The sequence below is a fragment of the Hipposideros armiger genome, unplaced genomic scaffold, assembly GCF_001890085.2.
Source record: "Hipposideros armiger isolate ML-2016 unplaced genomic scaffold, ASM189008v1 scaffold_82, whole genome shotgun sequence".
NCBI lineage: Eukaryota > Metazoa > Chordata > Mammalia > Chiroptera > Hipposideridae > Hipposideros > Hipposideros armiger.
Genome location: NW_017731432.1, coordinates 3467880 through 3489823, shown reverse-complemented (window position 1 = coordinate 3489823; position 21944 = coordinate 3467880). Strand labels below are relative to the sequence as shown.

At 54.7% G+C, this 21944-nt stretch overlaps 3 protein-coding genes across 10 annotated transcripts; all 3 read right to left on the bottom strand.

Moving 5' to 3' along the window:
- Positions 1-113: 113 nt before the first annotated feature.
- Positions 114-9988, bottom strand: B4GALT2 (beta-1,4-galactosyltransferase 2). 4 transcript variants are annotated; one of them, XM_019643868.1, is made up of 7 exons: positions 9718-9988; positions 7831-8186; positions 7372-7607; positions 4137-4327; positions 3811-3933; positions 3593-3697; positions 114-984 (listed from the first exon to the last, which is right to left on the bottom strand). In XM_019643868.1, exons 2-7 carry the CDS (start codon positions 8132-8134, stop codon positions 834-836), a joined length of 1110 nt encoding a protein of 369 aa, XP_019499413.1. In that variant the 5' UTR covers positions 8135-8186; positions 9718-9988; the 3' UTR covers positions 114-833. The 4 variants fall into 4 exon arrangements, with proteins under 4 accessions (XP_019499413.1, XP_019499411.1, XP_019499414.1 ...); XM_019643866.1 differs by having other exon boundaries at positions 9798-9884; XM_019643869.1 differs by lacking the exon at positions 9718-9988 and adding an exon at positions 9321-9520.
- Positions 9989-10897: 909 nt separating this feature from the next.
- Positions 10898-14226, bottom strand: ATP6V0B (ATPase H+ transporting V0 subunit b). Of its 3 annotated transcripts, none has more exons than XM_019643871.1 (8): positions 14049-14226; positions 13233-13281; positions 12920-13003; positions 12713-12790; positions 12444-12513; positions 12279-12330; positions 11876-12066; positions 10898-11197 (listed from the first exon to the last, which is right to left on the bottom strand). In XM_019643871.1, exons 1-8 carry the CDS (start codon positions 14113-14115, stop codon positions 11171-11173), a joined length of 618 nt encoding a protein of 205 aa, XP_019499416.1. In that variant the 5' UTR covers positions 14116-14226; the 3' UTR covers positions 10898-11170. The 3 variants fall into 3 exon arrangements, with proteins under 3 accessions (XP_019499416.1, XP_019499415.1, XP_019499418.1); XM_019643870.1 differs by lacking the exon at positions 14049-14226 and adding an exon at positions 13545-13758; XM_019643873.1 differs by lacking the exon at positions 14049-14226 and adding an exon at positions 13553-13577 and having other exon boundaries at positions 10905-11197.
- Positions 14227-16864: 2638 nt separating this feature from the next.
- On the bottom strand, positions 16865-21860 carry DPH2 (diphthamide biosynthesis 2). Of its 3 annotated transcripts, none has more exons than XM_019643818.1 (6): positions 19826-21860; positions 19499-19611; positions 19050-19273; positions 18166-18849; positions 17905-18081; positions 16865-17823 (listed from the first exon to the last, which is right to left on the bottom strand). In XM_019643818.1, the coding sequence occupies exons 1-6, from the start codon at positions 19970-19972 to the stop codon at positions 17699-17701; spliced, it is 1470 nt and encodes a 489-aa protein (XP_019499363.1). In that variant the 5' UTR covers positions 19973-21860; the 3' UTR covers positions 16865-17698. The 3 variants fall into 3 exon arrangements, with proteins under 3 accessions (XP_019499363.1, XP_019499364.1, XP_019499365.1); XM_019643819.1 differs by having other exon boundaries at positions 19499-19624; positions 19826-19916; XM_019643820.1 differs by lacking the exons at positions 19050-19273; positions 19826-21860 and having other exon boundaries at positions 19499-19818.
- Positions 21861-21944: the final 84 nt, after the last annotated feature.

The window sequence follows — 21944 nt, the reverse complement described above, 5'->3', positions numbered from 1 at the left end:
ACTGGGCTAGACCTGGCCAGACCAATACGTTGGGCCAGGCGTCCTCCCACAACACACTCAGGGGCTGGGTCCGGCGCCCCAGATTACCATCCCCAAACAGACAAAGGGGCTGCTCCATTAATGTTTTTTACTAAAGCACCCACACAAGTTTCTGTGCAATATACAAACACGAGCCGGCCCTGGGGCTACTGCCTTCCCTCTGAGACAGGAAGGTGGGAACCAGACTGATCCAAACCCCACCTGCCACCCATGCAAAGCCCAACCCCAAGATCCCAGGCAGCGACACAGCACCCAACTCTGGTCCCCTCCTGGGGCTGCTCCTCAGCAGGGGGCCACCAGTTTGCCCCCTACAATGTTGAATGAAAAAGGTTTCCCCTCCCCTGGGAGCAAGGGGGATCCCCAGGTCTGACAATTCTCCCTGGAAGCAGCACTGCCCCCTAGTCATACCTCCCACTCTTCCAGGCCCTAGGGGACTCAGGGGAGGGGAAACTGAGGCACAGAGAGGTGGAGTGACCTAGCCCAGGCCACTCGGTGAGGCAGTGCAGGGGCTGGCCCGACCCTGACAGTGAGGGGGGCTGGACTGGGGAAGGGAGGGGCAAAAAGGAGGGTTGACCCCAGAGAGGGCCACACTTGAGGGGCCTCCCCAGAATGGAAGCCCCCCCAAAGTAGGTTCTGAAACTCCCAGGTGCAGCTGGGGGAGGCTATTGAAGACCCTCAAAAAACAGAGCCCACAGTCTCAGTCCTGGGGATCCCCCACAGAGCAGCCTCCAGCCAGGCTGTAAGTCAGTCCTCTGGCAGGCAATCCTTGGCACAGGAGCCTTTGTCCATTAGTGTCATCCCCGAGGGGGCCATGATGGGGGCCTCCCAATGTCCACTGTGATGTTGGTGAAGAGTGGTTGCCGAGACACTTCCAAGACCTGGTACCGCACTGACCCAATGCCATCCTGCTTCATGGTCAGGATCGTGTTTTGAATCTTGGTAAACCTAGATAGGATGGAAATGGGTCCAGATCAGGGCTAACTGCCAAATCCAATATGGGATCTCTGGGGCCAAGGCTCAACCATCCTGGCTTCTTCCGGGGATGAGTTGATTCTACTTGTCACCCCTCTACCCTTCACCTGCCTGGAAACTTTTGCTCTTGCATCTGCCCTCAAAACAGAGATCTCACCCCCTTGAGTCCAAATTGTGACACCCTTACAAATATTCCTCTCATCTCAGACCTTCCTTTCCAAGTCTTAGTATCAGACATGGGGCATCCCATAGGCATCTCAAATGCAACGTGTCCTGTATCAGATGTATCATCTTTAGTCCCCAAACCCATCATCTCTGTTCCTCATCCTTTAGTCACTCCTTCACCATCTATTTATTGAGCAGTCCCCATATGCCAGGCTCTATTCTAAGTACCAGGGACATAACTGTGGAAAAGACAGCAAGGTCCTTCCTCTCAAGACAAGTCTATTCTACTAGGGGAGACGGGTAACAGACAAAAACACATCAGAGAGCTAAGGGAGATAGGAGAGGGAGACCAAGATGACTGACTTGGAAGGGGTGAGTATGTGATATCAAGCTGACAGCAGGGGGAAAAGCATTCCAGGCTGACCCTAAACTGGGAATGAGAATTTGCAGTTGAGTGGCTGGAGCCTAATGTGTCAAGCGAAGAAACAGTAAGATTAGCTTGGAGGTTAGAGCATGTATTAGCAGGGCTCTGTAAGTCAGAGGAAGCAGGTTTTTTATTCTGTGAGGAGGCACTGAGGGATTTCTAGCTCAGTTTGCGGGGAGGGAGGGATAGGGAACATGAACTATAGAAGGGCAAGGGGGAAACCAGGGACAGGTTATTGCAGTAGTCTAGGCAAAACGACAGCGGCTGCACTAGGACAGAGTTCACAAAGGGAAAAGTGGATGGGCTCAGATATGTTTTGGGGGGCGTTGGTATTGATATGACTTGCTAATGGTTGGGTCATGTAGGGTGAGGGGAAGAAGAATCCAGGAGAACTCCTAAATCTGAGGCAAAAGCAGCTAGGTAAATGGAACCACCAGCCAGGGTTTCTTTCGCTAGAATGTCTTATCTTGCCACTTCCCCAACCAAGGCAGATATCACTAACTGACGATGGCTATTCCTAAAACAGGACCAAGGCTCCTGGCATGTTCTTCTAGAGCTCCACTCCCACCTTCATCCCAACTGTTTGGATCATCCCAGTCCTTCTGAGCTCAGCTCAGATCCCTCTCTGCAGCCATCCCAACACTGACCACTCTCTCAGAGGCCCTGAAGCCCTCTTCTTCCAGTCGCTCATCTCTTCCCTGCTCACCATGGTTTTTATCTGAACTGCTTTTTCATCAGCTCCTTGGACGCCCAGTGCTTCACACTCTGCCAAAGAGCAACCCTACATCAGTGCAGTAACTTCCCTCCCCCACGCTTATGCCCTGGGTTCAGAGCAGAAGCCCACTGTTCCAGCTGGGGCATACTTAGCCTCATGCCCAACACACCTCCCGGGCCCCACTGATCTTTCAGGCCTGATGGACTTCCCTCCAGCTCCACTCAGCCACTCTGCCAGTCCTTCACCTTCTTCAAGCTCAAATGGTGATCCCCCCAAATTCCCAAATCTGATCCTGCCCCTTCCCTGCTTAAAGCCCTTGCATGACTCCCCAGCGCCCCTGGGACAAAAGTGAAACTCCAACCTGGGATCTGAGACCCCCAAACAGCCAGCACTGACCCCATCTACTGTCACTCCCAGCACTCAGAAATTTTAATACCCAAGCGTGTTAGACTCTTAGCTAATTCCATGCATGTTCACATTCCATACTCCTCGACATACTATTGTCTTTTATCTAAACTGGCCTCTCCCATTAGCCTGGAGAATACATCACTGTGCCCAAGGTAGGTGTGTGACAAATATTTGTTGAATGAATAACTCTTTTTAAACTCCAGTTTAGTATCACCTGCCATCATCACTCTGCCAGGACAGCACCTTGCTCGGATCACCTTGTGCTGTAACTGCCAGTCTCCCTCCCTAGAAGGAACTTTATGTGGGATATCCAGCTCTGGGCCCCCCTGACCGCAAGGTTTGGCACCAGACGGTCCCAAGCACTGTCAGGAAACCCTGGTCTACATTTCAGATGCCCTTAGGCACATCTCCCAGCCAGCATCAGACACCAAATGCTGCTATGTCCTCAGAGACAGAGCTGCCTATTCCAATCTCAGAGGGGTCAGTACTGTCTTTCCAGTCCCCACCCCACACTGCTCAGGCCACCTTTGCTGGGTCCCCAGGCCCAGAAGCTAAGCCCAGTGCTCACATCTCTCATCCCATCTGCTCTGGCACAAGTGAAGTCTGTGAGGGCTCCTATGGGAATGCAATCTACTCAGTGCTGATTTGAGCCCTGCCTTTGTATTTTAGTCACCTCTAGAAACCAGACCAGGAGTGACAGCTGTCTGAGGTGAGGCTGAGCTGGGGGACAGGGGTCAGGGGTGCCGAGAGTCATCTCTGAGAGTCAGGGGTCAGGGGCCTTGGAATCACCTCTGGGGATCCATGGTACTGGGGGTCACATCAGGGAGTAAGGGGTTAGGGGTCCTGGAGTCAGGGGTACTGGGGGTCACCTCTGAGGGTTGGGCTCGTTATGCTTGTCGCGGTCGTGCTTGATCATTCGGTAGCGGCCTATGCGGATGTCTGGGCGCGAGATCTTCATCCCAGTCAGGGAGATCCTGGGGACAGGGACAGACGGACTGGAGCAGGCACCAGGAAGGGCAAGGAGCCCCGCCCAGTCTGCTGCACTCTGTCACGCACCCAGTCTGCTCCCCACCCAGTCCCTACTCACCGGTTGAAGATGTCGTCATCCTCACCACCCCAGCCCCAGTACTCGTTGGGGAAGCCATTGATTCTCAGAAACTGGGCTTTACTCAGGCCCGACACGCCTCCAAAGTAGCCAGCATAGGGCAGCCTATGGCATGGGAGGGCAGGCGTCAGTGAGGGGCCTGAGGGGATTCCAGATGGAGGACTGAGGATGGGGTGAGGGGAGAGTATGCCCAGGGGCCAGGAGCAAGGGGGGCACTAGGGCTGGGAGCAAGGGCCTGGGTGTGGTGGGGGGAGATGGGGATGGTGGGGGTGGGGAAGTCTGGGTCCGGCTGCAAAGGGAACCCTCACCGGAAGCCGAACTTGTCCACAGCAATGGCAAAGTGGCGGGGTTGGTCGCCACAGTGGTACAGGTTGCGGTCATCCATGGGGACCAGGTCCACGTCACTGAAGATGAAGCAGTCATAGGTGGCGTCCTCCTTCAGCGCCTCTAAGAAGCCCACGTTGAGCAGCTTGGCCCGGTTGAAGGTGTCCTCACCATGCTGGGGTTCGTAGAGAGGACAGATCAGTTCTGGTCCTGTGACTGGCAAGCACCTGCCACTTCACCACTCTCCAGAGTGGTCCCCATGGGCCTACTAGCTACCTCCAACCCCCACATGGTTCCTGCAGGCTCTCAGGATCAAGTCCAGCTCCTTGGCCTGGACCTGGCCTTCCAAGGCCTTTCATGCTTTGGCTCTAGTCTCCTCTCTAGCCACTGCCTTCAGACCCCAAGGCCCAGCTACACTATACTCCTCAGTGGCCCCAGAGCATACCAGACTCCTTGCCTAGGTCTTGGTGCTGGCAATTCCCCCTGCCTGGAATGTTCTCCTCTGCTTGTCATTTGGTAGCGGCCTATGCGGATATTTAGAAGGCCTCCCTGACCAAACTTCCTCGCCACAGCATCATTATTCGTTCCCTCCCGTGTGCTTCACGTATGCCAGTGGCCACTTAAACTGTGATTTAGAGCTACTCCATTCATTCCTTCACTCAGACACACCCTGTGGCCCTGTCCCCTGTGCCAGGTGCCGTCTTTACGCCCCTGGGGATGAGCAGTCCCGAGCACACTTCCCTGCTGAGCACAGTCATGAAGCGAGACAACAAACGCTCCAAATGACCAGTGTCTAAGAGGAAGAAACCGTAGGGACTGAGCTATGCGCCTCGGCCGCCTGACCCTCTGGCTCATTTGGATCCACATCCACGCTCTGGGCAACCTCTGAGACCGGGACAGGACTGGGCCAGGTTCACTTGTCTCCCAACCAAATGACAAGCATGGGCTCTACAGGCAGTCTTAGTCCAGTGAGCCTGGGGTCCCCTGAGAAATGGGGCTGCAGGGCGAGATCTCCTTGAGGCTGGGATCCTGTCCACACAGGCCCAAGCTCCAAAGTTTGGCCAGAACAAGGAGGATTCTATGGAGTGAGCTGGCCCCTGAGCCCCCTGCCCCAACACATACTCTCCAGGCTGGAGCCAGAGAGGTTCCTGGAGAGGGGGTCTTTGAGCGGGCCCTTCTGGAAGAACAGAAGGACAGTGGCCCTTCCTCTCCACCAGCCAGCCCGGGCCCCGTGGGAGCCCTGAACTGCCCAGCCTTCCTTGCTCTCGTCCCGCCTTCCCCTGTACCTTCTCTCCCACCAGGCCTTGGAGTAATTGTCCATTTTCTCCTGGCTCATCAGCACTTCTTTCTAACCTCTCTCACCAGCCAAGAGCCCTAAGTTTCTCCCACACAGCTCATAAACATGCGCAATTCTCTCCCATCTGAAAATAAAAAAACCTCCCTCTAGCCACCGCCCTACCTTTCGATGTCCCTTCTTGGCAGAAGTTTTTTTTTTTTTTTTTAAAGGAGCTGTCTCCAATTGGCTATTTCCATTTTGTCGAATCTGATTCCTTCCTCAACCCACTGCAATCTGCTTCCGCCCCCACCATGCCCCTGAAATGGCTCTCGCCGGGCCCACCTTGTTGCTAAATCCACTGGACGCTTCTTGGTCCACATCCTTCCTTACTCCCCCGGCCGTCCTCATGCAGCCGCCATGCTTCCGTCCTGACACTGATTCTTGGGCTTCGAGAGCACCACACTCTTCCAGGTATCCTCTAACCTCTCCAGCCCACTTTCGCAGCCTCTCTCTTTCTCCACCCATCTCTCACGTGCTGGCTTTCTCTTCCCAGGTTCCATGCTCCCTGGGCAGGTTAGACGTTGTTGTTTTTAGGGACCATCTACATACTGGTGTAACCTCTCTCCACTTCAGACCTCACTCCTAGGTCGACTCGTTTGTCCAACTGCCTGCTAAACATTCCTCTGACACTTCCCCCAGGCACTCAAACTCATCACATGCAGAAAAGAATTTAGAGTCACGCTCTCCCCCAGACCTTGTCCAGCTCCTGTGTTCCCATTTCGCTCACATGCACAGCCACCCACACAGCAAACAGCCAAGACAGAAGCCCTCGAAGTGTCCTGGCGTCTCCCTTTCCTTACTCTCCATTACATGTGTCACACAACTACTGCCGGCGCATATGCATGTTCACCATCTCCTTCCCCAACATCGTAACCTTTTCCCACTGGTCACCTGCCTCTTGTCTCCCCCTTCCATTCCATTCTCCACATGCAATCAGAGTGATCTTTCTAATAAGCAAACATACTCCCCCTTAAGACCTTACAATAGCGCCCCACCACCTTCAGGCTGGATTTTAAGTGCTTAACATGCCTCCTAAGACCCTTCCAGAGTTGGTCTCCATCAGCTCCTCTAGGGTCATCTTTGTTACCCACCCTTCATGTTTGACCCCACACCTCAGCCAACAATACCTGAACGCACAGACCAGTTCTCTTGCTGGGGCCTGGGGCCTCCAGGTCCCTCTGCCTAGAATGCCTGCCTCCTCCAGTCCCTCTACTAGCTGATGCCTGTTCATCCCTCAAGACCCATCTCAATAGTTGCTTCCCAACCCCAGGACTGGACAAGACCCCTTGCTGCTCCTACAGACCCCTGCTCCAACTCCAGTCACACACCATCATGCTGGAGTCTACAGGGATCCAAGTCCAATTCTGAGAGTTGTCTGTGGAGAAGTGGGCCTGTGTCAGATCCTCTCCAGGCCCCAGTAGCCAGCCATGGCCAGGCCCATGGCAGGGCTCAGATAGTGAGCTGAGTTCCTGGGCCTTAGCTGTGGCCAGCACTTGGCCCTAAGGTAGACTTTATTCCTCTTTCAGGGGCTAACTCTCCCTCTACTTGGAGCCCTCAACATCTCCTCATAGTCAGCCGACCCTAGGCCTTCACTGCCATGGGGTGGGGCCCACCAAGGGTGGATAATGGGGCTCATCACCACTGCGGCCATGCACACAGCTGCCAGTATACATGCCAACACTCAAACACATGTACTCCCCCTTCATGCACACACACCTTTCTATGTGCACACTGACACGCATGTACCCCTGCACATGTCCACACAACCATGGGCAGAAAAGGACCCACGAGTGCCCCCAAACCCACATATACACCAATAGGCACATGGGCCCCCACACCCATAGGTGCTCATGCCCAGCCTGGGGGGGTCACAGGCAGCACACCTGATTAATGACGTAGATGCCATAGCGTAGCCGCTGTCGCCTCAGGATGGGGTGCAGATAGTGGAGCCAGTAGCGTAGATGGTGTTCCCGGTGTCGAAAAGGGATGATGACTGCCACTGTCTGGGCTGGGGTGCAGTCGGGCGGCGTATAGCGGCCACCCAGGAGCACGCCTGGGTTCTCCCTCTGCACCCGCTCCAGTGGCATGGGTGAGGTGAACTCAATCAGCAGTCGGCCCACTGCAGGCAGGACGGTGGCAGGAATCAGGCCTTCACCAAAATCCAGGGACACCAGCCCTCTCCCTCAGCCTGGGGGTGGGCAAGGGAACCCCAGGAATAGCCCTCTTACAACAGACCTGAACCTTTGGCATCCCCGTGGGTCAAGACAAGTCTCCATTCCCCCAGTCAAAATGGGTAGGTCCTCTGCCCACCCCTAGAGGCAGGCCCTACCCTGCAGGCTCACCAAGACCAGGTGGCGAGTCAGGACAGGGTGGCAGGATGGGAGCCGTGGAGCCGGGCCGGACACTGGGGGCCTCAGGCAGCCCAGAGCTGGAGGCAGTGGTGTTGGGCCGGGAGCAGTTGGTGCTGCTGCTGGCGGCTGGATGAAGGGCACGGGCAGTGCCACGGGCACTGAAGCGGCTGAAGAAGGCCAAGTGCTGGGCGTAGACGTCAAAGTAGAGGATGACGGCCACGAGAAAGTGCAGCAGGCAGAGAAGGAGCACAGCCTTGCAGACGCGCTCCAGCGTCCCCCCCAGCAATCTGCTCATCCCGTAGGCGACCTCCGGCCCACCCAATGGGCCCAGGCATCCAGCTGCCGGCCTGAGCAGGGGTAGGAGAGAAACCGACCCAGCAGGTCAGGGCCAGATGGGCAAGGCTACCCACTCACCTCCTGCCCACTGCTCACATTTATGGACCCTCGTCCTCACACTTACCTGCTTATACCCTCTGACACTCATGGACTCACATTTGACCTGCAAATAGGCACACAGACAGTCCCTGGCAACTCACTACTCACACATCTTCACATACCTGAGCACTCATCGACATACACCTGCATTCCTCATCCTCATTGACACACACACAAGCACAGCATCACGCACCCTCACACTCAGGTACATGCCCTTATTGCATGACTACACATACACACGCCTACATATTCTCAGGAACATGGACATGTGACCTCTGACCACACTGGTTCGTACCTAAACACGGAAGCACATGTACCTACAGACCCATATGTGTGCCTGTGCCCCAGAGAAGACACCCCACAAGGCAGCATCCTCAACCCAGGACTCATGATCTGAGGAACGGAGACCATTTACTGAGTAACCACCATGAAGGACGGCCTTATACTCATGACTTCACTTAGTCTTCCCAGGAGCACGGTGGACAGTGGTTTGGTCAGACAGGTCCCAGTGGCAAGCAGGTCAGGCCAGCTGGAACTAGGCTGGGAGGTGGTCCTCAGCATCTAGGTGGCCCAGTTGTGGACAAGATGTTTATGGGATCCCTTCCCTCTGGAGCAAGAGGTCAAAATACAAGGTGGGGCACAGGACACCCCTCCCCGAAGACCTCCAGGATTGGGATGAACTCTCTGGGGTCTGCCCAGCCATACTGATGGTTCTGATACCCAGAAAGGGGAATGCTTGGGCCCTGGAGACAGATGTACAGCACTCAACATGGCAGGAAAAGGTCTTGCCTGGGCCACGGCTCCAGCTGTGGTTCCAACAGAGCAGCAACACTTCTGTGGGCACTTCTAGCAGTGCTTCTGCACCTCACTCACAGGTACACAGTATCAGACAACCTCATAGACACCCTTGGTCCCAGCCATAGTAATCTGCACTCAAGACACACAGAGAACTACATATAGAGTCAGGGACACACCCGGATGACAGTAACACACAGAGTTACACACTCACAAACAAAGCCGCTGATACTGCACTTACACAGCCATACCTACAGTCTCCCGGGCGGCTCACAACACCCAGCCCCACGTGCAAGCATCCCCACACCTCCTCGGGGCAGAGGTTCTGGGTCAGGCTGACCGCCAGGCTACGAGATGCGTTTGGGCGGGGCTGGAAGGCTGAGCCGCCTGAACACGTGGCACCCGGGATGGAGGAGGCAGCAAAGACCCGGTGGGTGTGGAGCCTGGGGTGGGGGGGCGTGGATGTGGGGCGGGGGCCAAGGCAACGGGGAAACGTGAGTGGAGCGCCTCCCCGCTCCACGAGGCCGGGGCAAGCAGGGACAATAAGGGAAGCCGGCCGGGGGCGGGCAGAGGAGCCCACGGGGAGTCGCAGGATGGGGGTGGGGTGGGGAAACGCTAGGCCGGGGTCTGGCCGCCAGCGCCTCTCACCGGGTCCTGGCCGGGGATCGCTGGGCCGGGTCTGGAATCTCGGGGCCCTGGGCTGAGGGGCGCGCGCGCTTCCCTCTCACCCGGCGCTCGGGGCTCAGCAGGGGGTGCCGCTCCGGCTGGGGCTGGCTTCCGGGCTCCAGCGGCTGCAGGCTGCTCCATCCCCCATGGCCCGGCCCCGCCGCCTCCCGCCGCCCGGGCAGACCCACGGACCCGCGGACCGTTGGACCACAGTGCCGCCGCCTCCCTCCCGCGCTACGGCGCCTCGGAGGGGCAGGCCCGGCCGGTGCGCCCGCGCGCGCGCCCCCGCGGCCCCCGCCTCCAGCGCGCCCGTACCCGCCGCGCGCCTCCGATGCCGGTCTCTGCCGGCGGCCAAGCGCGATTGAGCGAGGGGACGGAGGTGGCACAAGACCAGGAAATCAGGTTCATCCAAGGAGCTGCATTCAAGGTCCTGGCAGGGGAGGGTGCGGATGGGTCAAAACCATCTCGGAGGAGCGGGGTCTGTGCTGGAGCCGGAACTCAGCCACAGAAAGGGCCTGGAAGTTAGGCCCACTAGGGCAGGGAGGTTAGGGATTTGTCAGCTCATTGATGGAAGCATGATCGAGGGTCTGCCGGCGGCCAGCGTCCAACGGAGTAGGCTGCTAGTTGGACAGGACCCTTAAACGCGTGGATAGAAGTGTGTAGCAGGGGCCTGAAGGTGACTGGGGTTTCTAGGGTAACTAACAGGAGATTGGGTTAGAGATAGGAGTGGAAGGAGCTGTATATGGCCCTAGGTAACAGGGATCAAATTAGTCACTGGCAGGAAATGGTGCTGGGATAGGGGTAGGCAAACGGATGAGTTCCAAGCTCCACAAGGGTAGGGAGTGATGGTATCTGAAGGTAGTGCCAGGTAAATAGATGTGGCCAAGGACATAGGACTAGGAGGACCGCCCCCCCACACACACTCTTCGACAGAAACATCTGGGACCAGAACTCCAGACTCCCTTGCGCCCCTCAATAAAGATGTTCAGGGCTCCAGAAGCCTCAGCCTAGCACCCTTCTCTCCCCACCCAGGGGCCAGCTGTCTAGAGAGGAGACTGTGTATGAGTCAGAAAGTGGCAAGAGGCTGGCATGAGGTTGAGGCCTACAGGCCTGTTTACCCTTCTCTGAAAGGAGGTGGCGAAGGAGGGCAACAGAAGCGGCGTGACCCAGACAGATACCACATTTATTTCACAAACACTGGGAAGATGGGTTGGGGTTGGAGGTGGGACACAGGTGCACAGCTGCAGTCAGCAGCCCACTCCCCACACTGAGGATCCAGCCAGGCAATGCCTTCAATTCGACAGGCAGCAAGAAGTGAGTGCAGGGAGGGCTCTGAACACCAAGCCCCTTGAAAGGCTAAGGGGCACAGCTCCAGCTGTTCCAGGAAAACCACAAATAAATAAGAGTGGGGCACGGCCCCACCCGCACAGATCATCTAGTCACCCATCTTCACTGTGGAGGTCTGCAAAAGAAGAACAGGAGAAATCAGATAGGGACAGAGGAATAGATAAGACTGACAAATGATGGAAGACCAGCCCTAACAAACTCATGAAAGAATAGACAGACAACAGATGGCTGACTGGACTAGACCAGGATGGATTATGCTATGACAGACACTTAGAGATGAACAGGAACAATTACAGTTAGGCTGTAGGACAGATAGATGGAGAGAAGTGGCATGTGGACAGTGCCAGTCACTGAGTCAACCCAATCAGGCACCCACAATCACCCTCAGACCCTCAACCGCAAACTCACACACTGTCAGGCAGACAAGACACAATCCAGACATGCCGTCCTACTGACAGCACAGATACCCACAGGCCATGAGAAACAGTGAAACACACCAAGCCAAACTGATAAAGACAAATTCCCAACCCAGTCTAGACTACAAACAGAAAAAAAATAACAGAACAAGAGGGAGACTAAATGAAACATATATACAAAGTAACAGAGAAACAAATAGGATAGTTGTCAATGTTCCAGATTGAAAACAAATTAAATTGAAAGCTTCAAAAGGGGAAAACCAGAAGATGGGAATGAACTGGTGAAGGCTGTCCAAGGGTTCAGCTGCAGCTCCTCTGGAAGGAAGGTGAGCCTGGGTTAGGGTGAATGAGAGAGGTTCCCCAGAAGGATTCAGCACCTGAAGGATTGCAACAATGACCCCAAAGAGGCCAATGGCGCTGCCAAAGATCTCCACGATGAGAATCTTCACAAAGAGGCTGGGGTTCTGTGCGTCAGCCAGGGCGGCTCCACTGCCCACAATGCCCACACAGACTCCACAGAAGAGGTTAGACAGGCCCACTGTGAGGCCAGCTCCAAACATGGAGTATCCTGGGGACAGAAAGGGAGTATTGAGGCCAAGCCAGACACAAGGGGAGATGAGGACAAGGGCCCAATGTGGACTATTGGGGCCAATCACCACCCCGACTTTGCAAAGCAGGCCAAAGTACGTGACAGAATATCAAAATGAGGAGTCTAAGCTTGGGGTAGGAGGGGGAAGCAGGTGTGGAACCCCAGCATTTTGCTTTCACACACCCACCTACCTGCATGATAGTTTCGATGGCCAATGGCTTGAGGGTCAGTACCACTGAAAGGCTGGGGGAGGCAGAGAAGTGTCAGAAACCACCCCTACACCCCTCCCCCACCATTGCTAAGCAATGTATAGAACACACTGGAATGGATGCCCACCCCACCCTGGTCCTCCATACCTCAGCCATGTTGCTAATGACAATTGCCATGATTATGCCATAGATAGCCACAGCCTCACAGAAGATGATGCTGGTGGTGGGCAAAGGGAATAGAGAGGAGAAATAGATGAGAAAGAAACCAACCTCCCTCCTCACAGAGTTCCTAGCCACCTTTCCCCCACTAGCATCCACGCCTTTGGGAGGCTGGTCAGGAGCAGCATGTCAGGTCAAATACACAGGCAGTTCCCAATGCAGGTGGTTCTTAGAACCTTCCAAAGGCCCTAACTTACCTGACCAGGTTCTTGGTCTTGATCCTAGGGGCTTTCACCCCTCCCCCAATGATAGATGAGCCAGTAATATAGATGCCCCTGGTGGAAGGATAGGAAACCAATGAGCAGAGCCCAAGCTTGTCACTGCTCCCAGGGTAACTAAGAACCCAATGACACCACCTGCTATGACTCAGACCCTCCCCCTGGTCACACCACCCCAACACTCACCATGCTGCCCCAACCACAGACAGGGAGATAGCTAAGCCAATGCCCAGGTTTGACCACATAAAAGGGGAAGTCTCGGTCAGGAACCTGGTGTGGAGACAGGGAGGAAAGCAATTCAGCCCTGGAGGAGAAGGGGCCCCCAAATACCCCCAGCCTCCAACCCCACCAGTCCTGGATGCTAAGAACAAAAGATTTCCTATCTCCCAAGGTCCACATCCCAGGCAGCTGGGGATGGGGTGGAGGAGGGAGCTCAGGTCAGAGGAGGAAGGCTGCCGTGAAGCAGCTCCTAGGGGAATCCTCCCCCTCCCTTCCTTACCATGCCACATCAAAGCGGAAGCCCAAGTCAAAAATGGTGTAGCAGATTCCTGCAGCAGTGAGAAAAAAGGGGTTAGGGGCTGCTCTCTACAGGGAACCTCCCCAACTTAGACGAGAAGTTGCTGCCCAGCTGATGGGCCACCTCCGGAAAGGTCGGCCTACACCTAAGTCACGGGAGCGTCCTCAGGCTGCACCCCCTCCGCCCCGCGCGAAACCAGAGCTGTCTATACAGATTCCTCTGCTCAGGCCTCCGTGTTCTGCCACTCCCTCAGTGACACCACCTCCCAGACCAAGACCCTTTCCGTGCAGCCACCTGCAGACCTGAAGACCCTGGAGGAAGGGTAAGAGCAAGGGCTCTGGTCGGGCCCCACCGGATCCTGCCGGCCCAGTCCCAGTCCCAGTCCCAGTCGCTGTTTACCCAACAAGCTGGGGGGGGGTGGAGGACGGGGGAAGGCTAAACCACCAGGAAAAGAGGAACTGGAGCAGCCGGCTCGTGACCCAAGTAGGCCGGTCAGGAGCAAGAAAGGGAGGACAGCCATGAGACGGGGGGAGAAGGGGCGGGAACGACAGAAAGCGACCAAGGTTGCTCTCGCGGCCCTCACCTACCCCCCACCCCCGCGCCCCTCCTCAAGCGGCTGGAGATCCGGGTCTCGTCGGCCAGGGTGTGAGGCCCCGACAGGAGTGAGGTAAGTTCCGAAGCCCGGGGTACAGAGCCTGCGCTGGGGCCCAGTATTCCCGGGACCCCATGTCCCCGCTGGGCTCCAGCCCGGCTAGCTCCGCCCGGATGCTGGCCCCGCCCACCAGGGCCCAGCCTCACCCACGACGACCATGCATGCCCAAAAGGCCACGAAAACCCCGGAGTAAAGGAGTGCTAGCCCCGTCATGGCGGCGACGACGGCGGGGCGCGGGTCCGTGAAGCCAGAGCTAAAACCACGTCCCTGCGTCCACCGTCCGCCCCGCAGCCCGTCCGCCCGCCCCGCACTGTCACCTGACTCGCCCACGTGATACGCTGGCACCACGTGACCCTTGCGCCGCTGCGGGCCCAGAACTTGGCGACGCCGGAACTGTAGGCGCTGAGGATTGTGGTTGTTGTAGTCTCACGCTTCGGCAGAGGTCCCGGCTCTCAGTTCTAAGTGTCTCCTCGTCTGGCTGATCCCTCTCGCCTCTCCTTCTCAGCCCCGACACTCCGCTCTGCTTCTGCCTAACAGCCCTGCTTTACACCCGAGCCTGCTCTCGGGCCCCTCTAGCTTAGTCTCCAAGCCACGGGCCTCTGCCCTTGCCTTCCTACCCAGACCCACGAGGGTGTCCTGCTGTCTTCCTCTTTGCTCAAGCTGTTCCCTCTGCCTGAAGCACGCTTCATAGAGCTCACCCTATCGCCCGACTAACGACTACTTGTCCTCAGAAATCATTCTTCCAGAAAGCCTTCCCTATCCCACAGGCAGGGTGGCGCACCTGCTCTGGGCTCCCCTTCTGCCCTGGTGATTCTTATGAAACTTCAGCAAGATCGTGTCACTGTTTAAAATGCCCTGGTGGCTCCCATTTCACTCTAAACACCATAGTCCTTTGAATGGCCTACTACCGTATTTGCCAGCGTATAAGACGACTGGGCGTATAAGACGACCCCCTAACATTTCCACTCAAAATACAGAGTTTGTTATATACTCGCCGTATAAGACTACTCCCTCTTCCGCACACCTTCCACACACCAAATAAAAGGTAAAACAATATCAGATTTGATTTGGCCCACTGAAGTGCAAACAAGCGTATTGTATTTCATGTCACCACATAACCGTTTTGGCGATGTTGAGCCACCATGTCTGCTACATGTTTTTCGAGTTCTGGCCAGTGTGGGGTGCCTCTTCTTAATGCACACTTACCCCTTGGCATACTCTTTAATGCTTTCTCATTTGATTTCCAGTCCCGAACCATCTTTTCTGTTACTCCATATTGTCTTGCAGCAGCACAATTATTATTTTCCTTAGCAAAGTTTATAACTTTCAGTTTAAAATTTGCATCATACTTCTTTCTTTTGGCTGGTGCCATGATAGGGATGATAGGGGTTTGACTGGTCGACATTTTCTATGCTGTACTGTACAATGGTGCAGTATTGTGGTTGGCTGTTGGCTGTATACAAAGCCTGATTTGATTGGTCCCTGCTCCCTGTTTGCCCGCCCTGTCACTATAGCAGTCTGGTCCACCCTTGCATCAGCATCTCCCTGGGACCTCACTAGTGCGCAAGTGCGAGCTCTTCAACAGTCTAACAGGCACCATGATAGCGCAAAATCGCGAATCTTCAATGCATATGTAAAGAAATATACGGTAACCCGAATTTACCACACTCGCAAAATCGCACACAGCCGACCATACACCCAGTATGGTATCGCGATTCACGATTTTGCGCTATCATACTGGGTGTATGGTCGGCTGTGTGCGATTTTGCAAGTGTGGTAAAATCGCATAACAGCAAAATCGCATAACAGCCGAGCATACACCCAGCAGCGCTGCTGATGCCTGAACGGTATGTGGAATGAAGTGGGCGGGCATCGGGAGGCCACTATGGCACGGGGCAAGCACTATGGGCAGTCTATCTGAAGTGTACCTGGCGTATAAGACAACCCCCCACTTGGAGGCATATTTTTCAGGGCCAAAAAATCATCTTATACGCCGGCAAATACGGTAGTCTGCTACCAGTGTGGCTCTGGCCTCCACCTCCTAATACCCCCGCGCTCATTCTCCTCTGGCTTCACTGGCCTCCTCGCTGTTCCTTGAACACATCAGCCATATCCTCACCACACTGACCCTGCCCTTGTACCCTCTGCTTCTCCTAATTATCCCTGTGGCTCACTCTGTAACTTCCTTTCAGTTTTTGTTCACCTTCAAGACTCTGACCATCCTGTTTAATAATGCAACCCTCCTCTCCCTTAACATTCCCTTCCCAGCTTTATATTCCTCCATAGCACTTATCACCTTTGGTACACTGAGTGTTTTGGTTATCCATCTCTCCCCAAAGAGAATGTAAGCACCATGAAAGAATTTCTGTTGAGCTCACTGCTGTATCTCCAGTGGCTCACACTCAATGGGTACTCAATACATATTTGTAGAATTTGCTTGGTGCCTACCTTGTCCCAGTTACCATGGTCAGTTTACAGATCTGCCTCTACCAGTAGACTGGACACTCCCTTGTTCACCTGCTTCTTCAACACCTTGGACAATGCCAGTATGCCAAGACTCTCAGCAAATGCGGGGAATGAAGTGAGTTGTTTTATTTCACCCTTCTCAACCTTTGGGATCTAGCAACTCCACGCTACTTGAAGCACCCACCACACTGGTTCATGCCCATGTGTTTAAGTATGGTGTATCCTTTGCCCAAATGTCCTTTTCTCCTGATCACTTTTTTTTTTTCTCTAAGAGATTCAGCTTGAGTATCATCCCTTCTGGGAAGCCTTCTTTGGGCTCCAGCTACCCCTGGAGGCTTTCCTCCTCACAGAGTACTTTCATCATGTGGTGATTGCCTATTTAACTGCCTCTCTTCCCAATTACACTGCAAGGGCAGGAATACAGTCAAATACAATTGAGATTGCCTCCCACAGGATCTGTGCAGAACCTGCAGTGTTTGATGAATAAAAAACAGGAGAAAAAGTATCTGGTTTATTCAAGTTTCTGTGATCTCACTAAGAAACAAATCAGTCACTGTAGACCAGCCCTATCCAACAGAACTTTCTTTGATGATGGAGATCTCCTATAGCTATGCTGTCCATTCATGTGGCTATTTGAGCACTGAAATGTGACGAGTATGACTAGAAAACTGAGTTTTTAATTAGTTAAATTTATGTTTAAATAGCCATATGTGTCTAATGGCTGCTGTACTGGACAGCACAAGTATAGACCAGTGGTTCTCAACTGAGGGCAGTATTGCCCCCACAGGGGACATCTGTCAATGTCTGGAGATATTTTTAGTTATCACAATTGGGAAAGGATGCTACTGGTATCTGGTGGCAGAAACGAGGGATGATGCTAAACATCCTACAATGCACAGAACTGCCCTTTACAACAAAGAATTATCTGGCCTAAAATGTCAATAGTGCCAAAGTTGAGAAACCCATGTCTAGACCATGTATACCTGCCTTTGACAATGGCAGACCCTTAACTGCACACCAGAAACTGGAATTGGCCAGAGGTCCTGGACTGCTCCCAGAATAGACAGGCTTAGAAGGCTTCAGGAAAGCCCCAAATCAGTCCCCATCAGTCAAACAACAGGCATTTACTAAGCCAATACGTGCTAAGCTTTGTGCCAGTGCCAGGACAAGACAGAGCTGGATCCTATCCTCAGAAGGAGGGGCAGCCTACCCTCTTTCCATGCAGGCTTCTTCAAGGATCCTGGCAGAGGGGTGAGGTTGGTGTAGGGAACACTAAAAAGGTCTTAGCAGTAATTCTTAAGTCCATTTGTGTCTCTGGCCTCACATGGTATCAGCTGCTTCCCTCGTCTTCGTAGGCAATGGCAATCCCTCGTCTTCCACTCACAGCTCTTTTCACTGGTGTCTGACCCAGCTGGGGCTGCAGCCCTTGCCAGCTCCGAGAACTAAGGAACGAGGCTGCAAAGGGAGGAAACTGAAGATAAGTGGGCAGAATCTGGGGAAAGAGTTCAGATGGGAGTGGAGACTTGGCACACTTACCTGCTGGGCTGCTCTCAGCCAACTCCAGCGGGGGCCGCAGGGTCAGGGCTGAGCATCCAGAATCATTTGATGGCTTCCAGGCGGGTGGGGGTCGGAGTTCCCCAGTAATGAGTGACACATCTGGGGTGTCCCACAGTTCCGATTCAGGTGGGGGCAGGGGCACATGGAAGGGAGAGCCTAGGAGGGAGAAAGATGACCCATACTGGCCCCTTGATTCCATGCCCCACGTATTTCCAGCTCAGGGAGTGTCCCACCACTCACCAGGCAATAAGTCTGCGTAGTGTGTGAGGTGGGGAGCCAGGCCTGGAGGTGGCCAGGCGGGGTTGCAGGCAGCCTCCAGCTCACATGGTGCCAATACAGGCCGGAAGAAGCTACCAGAAGGCCAGGGAGCTAGGGCACCAAGAGGACAGGCCAACAGCACAAAGACATCCACCTCAGGGAAGTTGGCAAGCTTGGGAGGTGTGGGCCGCCCCAGAGCCAATACATAGCTACGCTTGCCAGCAGCCTGAGTCAGGTTCCGCAAGTGTGCTAGCGCCTCATGATGGCGGGCTACACCTAACGTGCCCACCAGCAGCCCCACCACTCGGGCATCTCTGGCTCTCTCTATCAGGTAGCGTCTACGTGTCCTTAGCCTCCCAGCCCGGGCACCTTCATCCTGAATCCGCCCTGTGTTTGGGCAGCAGGAGGAAAAGGGCTGCCCTGGTGCCCAGCCCAAGAGCAGCCGGCTCAGGTCAGGGTCAAGGTCAGGGTCAGGGCTGGACTCAGAGCCCCCTACATAGAAGGCACCATACTCTTCCAGACACCTCCCAGGAGCCAGGGGGAAGCGACGCCCAAAACGCTCAAGGGGCTCAGGCTCTGGACTGAGGGAGCCCACCGGCAGGGGAAGAGCTGGGCTGGAGACAAGCAGGTCCAGGTACCGTGGGCGCAGGAGAGTGGCCAAGGCCTCTGGAAGAAGAAGGTGGTGTCAAGGTTGGGGCCTGGCAAAACAAGAGCCCTCTCATCCCCCAGAAAACCAAATGTGACCCAAAAGCAAAGGCTGAGGTCAAGCCCTTATTGCGAACTCTATGAGGATATACTGAAATGAGGAAATTAAGGCACAATGTAGTTGGCCCACCCTTCATGCATGCATAGGCAAAACCCCTCACCCAGGGCATGGGCGCAGGCCGGCTCACTCAGCAGCACCACAGGCGCTGTGGGGTCTGGGTTCTGGGCCTCAAAGGCTTTGGCGCAGAGCTCTAAGGCCACAGGACGCTGACCAAGAACGAAGGCCACTGGCAGTGGGCGGGCTGGAGGGCTTAAGCAGGCAGGGCCAAAATGTACAAGGGCCTGAGCTCCAGCTTGCTCAGCACCTAGGACATCCACACAGCAGCTGCAAGGGAGATACCATTAGTGAGAGGGGCTCTCAGCAGGAAGAGAGTTGCTGTCGTCAATGGGAAATGTGGTCAATGAAGAAAATGATATTATGAAAAGAAGAGCTATATCAGGAGAGCAGGCATCATCAAGGAGAAACGCAGCCACCAGCGGCGGACACTGTCACAGTGGGGGTAAAATCCACAAGCCCAGGATCCCTCCATCATTAAGCTCAAGTTCGCACCTGCCATAGGCCGTGTCCCCCAGAATGAACATCTTCGACTCCGTGGTCTCCTCCAGCCGTGCAGCCACGACCCCAGCATCTCCCAATAGCTGGTCAGGGAACTGCAACGCCACCTGTAAGTATCAACTACGGAATCTGGTATGACTTCTCCTTCACCGAGGGTCTCTTCGAGGAAAACCTTCCCGGAGTCCCTACCCACTCTTCAAAGCCCCTTGTCCCAGAGGAGCGCACCTCTACCACCTTCCTCACAAAATTACCCCAAGACCCCGATCCTCTGGGCGACCCATCCCCAGAGAGGTGAGCCACGACTCCCTAATTTGCCCTCACCCGTTGACACCCCAGGTCGCGGACAAATCCGATGACTCGCTCCAGCTCGTATACTCGGTCCAGGTCCGCGAGAGGAGTGAGCAGCCCCGCGGCGCCCGCCTCCCGCTGCAGCGCCGCCTCTGCGGAACTGCTGAATGTAGACTCCATGGGGCACAGCTTGGGTGGCGGGAAGCAGCGGAGATCTCCTTCGGTCAGCTTCAGGGCTCGCGTCCTCAAAAGGGACCCCCAACGAGTCTGTCAGTCCGCGCCTCCAAACTAGTTTCCCGGGTACACATGGGCCAACCGGAGAGATTACTTCCGGGTCTTTGAGGCGGGGCTCATACAATTTTACCAATCCTAAATCAGCACGGCTCCCGCCCTCCAATCCTTGCCACCAAACCGCCCACGCCGATCCAAAGTGCTTCGGGGGAGGGGCGGAGCCTTGTGGGAGTTGTAGTTCTGCCCCTCCTCTCCAGGAGCTGGGAGTTTTCAGGTTCAGACCACCGCCGGCCCTCAGGAACACCAACTCCCTGAAAATAACTACTCCAGTTTGAGCAGCTCCAGCGTCTCCATGGCCGTTTCCTCATCTGCAGAATGGAGGTTGCAGCAATAGTACTAATAGGATTGTTGGGTCAAAACAATTTAGATATAAAACCTTGAAAAGTAGTCCTTTGCATATCCCGTGTACTGAAAGCATTGCTATTATCCTCATAGCAGTCTGTCAATGAGGCAAACTTTGAGCACTTGCTGTTCACCAGGCACTACGTTCTTAGTTTATAGTCTTCAGAGTAAAAACTGTCTTATTTTACAGGTGAAGAAAATGAGGTTAAAAGAGGCTAATCACCTGGTTAATAGGACACAGCAAGTCAGTGGCACAACCGGTATCAAACCTAGGTCTGATTTCAGAATCCAGGTTTTTTCTCATTTCCTGGCTTGTATGTGCTACATTGGTCATGGCGGGGCATGAGGGGGTGGGGGTGGGGGTCTGGTGGGGAGGAGACACTTGGATAGCATGTAGTAGAAGAGGTCTAAGTGAGAAATCAAGAGTAAGGTGAGAAAGGTAGGGAAAGGGGGACAGAGTGGCTTCAGATGATAGCACATGAAAGGCTGGCATGGGAAGAGATTGAGCGAGAATGAAGAATGGAGGATACAGAATTTGTGCAAAGGTAGGGAAAAGAACAGGGGAAGGAGATGAATGTGGGCATAACCAGTTCTATCACCCCTAAGGAGACTCAGGCTCACAGGCAGGAGTGGGGAGAACCTAGATATGACCAATCAGATCTTACTGAGAATGCTGGTGTGACTGAGAGGCAGCCCTGGTGGAAGTGGCTGAGGATACAGAAAGGGAGGGAACCGTACAAAGGAAGGAGAGCAACAGCAGGGCAGGAGCTGTCCCTGGTCCTGACCAAGCCCTGACCACCATGTGCTGGTCAGGTACCTAGTCGTGGGGAGTTATGGGTATACAGACAACACTAAGTCCGGCCTTCCTCTTCCTCTGGGGTATGCAATGCCTCCTCCCACACATGCACAGCCTCACTTCCTATATCTCTCCTCTACTATGTGCAAGTTTGGGTGCTTCCATAACCCCACACCAGAAACCCATCCTAGAACTCAAAGCCACTCTCCAATTCTTCCCTCCCAAAGAGACCCAGCCCCACTGCACCTCCAGCCCAAGGCCCCAAGTCCTCTACCTCAGAAACTTCCCATTCCCATCAGAAATGAAACTTCCTCCACGTAGCCTTCCTACACTGGTCCCATTCTCCCAGCTTAGCATGGTAACTATGAACTAGATCAAGCTTTGTTTAGACAGAACAAGGCAAGGCAGAACTAGGGGCCTAGTACCCAGCATTATTGATTAAATAAATGTATGCATGTATTTCATATTATATGAATATTGGGACTAATTTAATGGGGGCGGGGGTTGCTGATACCACTGCAATCCTCACCCCACCCCAAGGATAATGGCAGTATTCTGAATGGCTCCAGCCTAGGAGCAGCTTGCTCCAGCAGTGCCCCTTCCACCCTAGAAGCTAGAGGTTGGCCCCACTACTCCCTACCAAGGCCTGGATCCAAGCATCCTCCCATCTTTCCCCCAGGCCTTCTGGGGTTACCCAGTTTGGTGGTGGTGGAAGCAGAAAGG